Here is a 3,560-nt window from a genome sequence, read left to right on the forward strand (position 1 = left end):
AAAACACAGACACAGACAAAAGGATATGCAGGTTCAAAGTTGTTGATATAAAGAGAAGACTAAGTGATACAGGAGAAAAATCCCTTCCAGGGGAGGGAAACGGAGGTCAGTGAACAGTGTTCAAATCTGAGCCTGGTCATGTTTCACACAGAAACTGAGTCCAACTAACAACTCCAGCAAAACATTTAATATCTCGGCCATATTTGACATTCACTTGTGCATCACCTGATATCTGAAACAGCACTGGCTAATCGAAGACATCAACTCTAAATTTTTATACTGTAATATTTGAATGAATTATAGAAATTATAGGCAGATGGTTGTCGCTATTTATTAGGACGTCATGCTTGCAAAGTAACACACTGAGGCGAGGTTTTGCGGTGATTACAGCTGCAGGTTTGGGAAATAATAAATAGCTCAGTGTAGGCTCTATCCATTGACTGCCAGGCAGTGTTGTGCATTCCTTCTTTCCCTGAAGTAATTGTCCCTACAGTCTATGATTCACTTTGTGATAGAGTGAAAACAATGGAGGCAAAAAGAAGGTTTAAATTTTGCTAATTTGTTTGACATCATTAGATCAGCTCATGTTATCTTGGACCCCAGAAATTCTGGGAGAATATATAAAGCAGACCAGGAAGATCAATCACATATCAGCAAACAGGGCCTTCATATTTCTGGCTCACCTCATGAATTTCTCCATAATTTCCTCCACCCACATCTGCAGGCGTATGAAGCTGATGCCGTACCGCCACCACAGCCGGAACAGGTCCAGCAGGTACCAGTCTGTCTCCTCCAAAATCATGTCCTGGCCGTTAAACACCGCTGTCTTGCCCGCCACGCTGCGGCGATACTTTAAACCTTAAGATGCGAACACAAGATGACACAAAAGACACACACAGGGAGAAACTTATCATTAAGGACTTGGAATAATGGAACATGTTTATATTAAAATACAAATTATTCCCATTTTGTATTTCATAAACTGGGATTTGACTTTTGTCTCTGAAACCAGCCGGAATTTGAGATCTAGCCAAAATAACAGTTGTTCCTTTGGCAGGGCACTGAATACGGGATGCAGAACCACAATGATTGCAATGATTTGTCTTCCAGTTAGAGAGCCACACATGTGGCGCTGCTTATTAATCCCAAACATTCAACCTTGCTTGACTGATGACCACTCTTCTTGCTCAGCTTACATCTACTGGAGGCACAAAGTGAACATCAAGCTACATACTAATCTTTAACGCTGTTAAACAGGACTTCTATATTCTAGAGAATGCGTAGGATTTCACAAAGAAAAACATTTTTTAACTGGTAACAATGAACAGATATTTGCAGGTTCCACTGGAAGTCACCTCTGTTGCGGTTTTTGAAGCCTAGCTTGTTTTAACTCACTTTTGACTATTAATATGCAACCATGCATCTGTTAAAAACAACTAGAAAAAGGACACATAGAGAATAAATTAATGCTATGCAGTATATCATACACATTTATTGTCCACTCGGCCCTTTGTGTTTGTGCATGTGTGTGTGTGTGTGTAAACAAACCTAGCTGTTTGACAAACTCCTGCATGTGGAGGTTGAGGGAGTGAATGATAGAACCTCCAGACTCGTAGTCGTTGTGATTGACGGTTACAGTGGCGAGACGGCCTCCGACCTCCCCCTTCTCAAACACATCCACCTGGACCTCAGGGCCAAAGTGCTGCCGCAAGAAATGGGCTGTGGCACTGCCTCCTATCCCCGCCCCGACCACCGCTGGAGCACAGAGGGATCAGAAGAAGAAAAAAAACTAACTACCTAACTTCAAGCACAATATTCTAATACTGAATAAACTACAGGACCTGTAGATTTTAAAAAAAACTGCAACCTCTCACACATTTCTATTAGGCATAAAAACTGGTGCTCACCAGAGGGAGGCAGACACAGAGAGGAAGTGTGAAAACAGAGCGTGGCTTGGGAGTGAAATGTGTTATACAGCTAATTACCGCCAATCATACTGAATTGTTTGTATTATTTTGAGGCAGCTGGGTGTTTCAACACATGGCAACATGTTTATGTGACTCAAATGAAAGAGGAATTTAACAAATCACAATCGAGCAATTTAAAAGTAATAATTGTTTTCTTTTTTTGCTGCTTTTAGTGGTCAGTCATCATATCCACAGCAGGACAGAGGAGTGTAAATGAGAATGGTGTCTTTGATGGAGTGCCAATTTGTATTGGGAATTAGGCAGAACAGCTGGTTCTTCTATTTTTCTTCCCATGGGAAATTTCTATTGCAGGGTTTACCTTTAACAGCATCCTTACTATGATTTGATACAAAATCCTGGGAGTCTCCTCCTTCAAGCTAACTTAACTGATGCTGGCGATAGCTAACCTATCTTATCCTGCCTTTGTTTGGCCTCTGGACTTGTTTAACTACTTATGTCCCAATTAATGCTGAAACCATTAGTCAATATATCAATCAAAAGAAAAGGATTCTTTGTACCACTATTTTGATAACTGATTGATCATTCAAGTAATTTAACTGACAGAAATGACATATATGAGTTTTACTTTTTCTGTTTCTGTACAGTCGTGGTCAAAAGTTTTGAGAATGACACAAGGATTGGATTTTACAGAGTTATCTCATTCCGTGTTTGTAGATATTTTTGTCAGATGTTACTATGGTATACTGAAGTATAATCATAAGCATTTCATAAGAGCCAACAGCTTTTATTGACAATTACATTCAGTTTATGCAAAGAGTCAATATTTGCAGTGTTGACCCTTCTTTTTCAAGACCTCTGCAGTTCGCCCTGGCATGCTGTCCGTTAACTTCTGGACCTCATCCTGACTCATGGCCGTCCATTCTTGCATAATCAATTCTCAAAGTTTGTCAGAATTTGTGGGTTTTTGTTTCTTCCATCCGCCTCTTGATAATTGATCACAAGTTGTCAATGGGATTAAGGTCTGGGGAATTTCCTGGCCATTAGCCCAAAATGTTGATGTTTTGTTCCCTGAGCCACTTGGTTATCACTTTGGCCTAATGGCTAGGTGCTCCATAACGCTGGAAAAGCCCTAGTTGGTCTCCAAACTGTTTTTGGATGGTTGGGAGAAGTTGTTCTCGGAGGATGTTTTGTACCATTCTTTATTCATGACTGTTTTTAGACAAAATTGTGAGTGAGCCCACTCCCTTAGCTGAGAAGCAGCCCCACACAGGAATGGTCTCAGGATGCTTCACTGTTGGCATGACACAGGACTGATGGTAGCGCTCAGCTTGTCTTCTCCAGACAAGCTTTTTTTCTGCATGCCCCTAACAATCGGGAAAGGGATTCATCTGAGAAAATGACTTTGCCCCAGTCCTCAGCAGTCCAATCCCTGTCCCTTTTGCAGAATAATAATCTGTCCCTGATGTTTTTCCTGGAGAGAAGTGGCTTCTTTGCTGCCCGTCTTGACACCAGGCCATCCTCCAAAAGTCTTGGCCTCACTGTGTGTGCAGATGCACTCACACCTGCCTGCTGCCATTCCTGACCAAGCTCTGCACCGGAGGAACCCCAATCCCACAGCTGTATCAACTTTAG

At 41.6% G+C, this 3,560-nt stretch overlaps 1 protein-coding gene across 1 annotated transcript in view; it reads right to left on the reverse strand.

The window, feature by feature from the left end:
* Positions 1-3,560, reverse strand: part of pcyox1l (prenylcysteine oxidase 1 like) — an 8,390-nt gene that overhangs the window by 3,067 nt on the left and 1,763 nt on the right. The window contains exons 2-3 of the mRNA XM_032533740.1: positions 1,549-1,755; positions 684-858 (exon numbers count right to left, since the gene is read on the reverse strand). Coding sequence (XP_032389631.1) covers positions 684-858; positions 1,549-1,755 — 382 coding nt within the window. The remainder of the gene's footprint in view (positions 1-683; positions 859-1,548; positions 1,756-3,560) is intronic.

This window comes from Etheostoma spectabile, chromosome 13 (genome assembly GCF_008692095.1).
Source record: "Etheostoma spectabile isolate EspeVRDwgs_2016 chromosome 13, UIUC_Espe_1.0, whole genome shotgun sequence".
Taxonomy (NCBI): domain Eukaryota; kingdom Metazoa; phylum Chordata; class Actinopteri; order Perciformes; family Percidae; genus Etheostoma; species Etheostoma spectabile.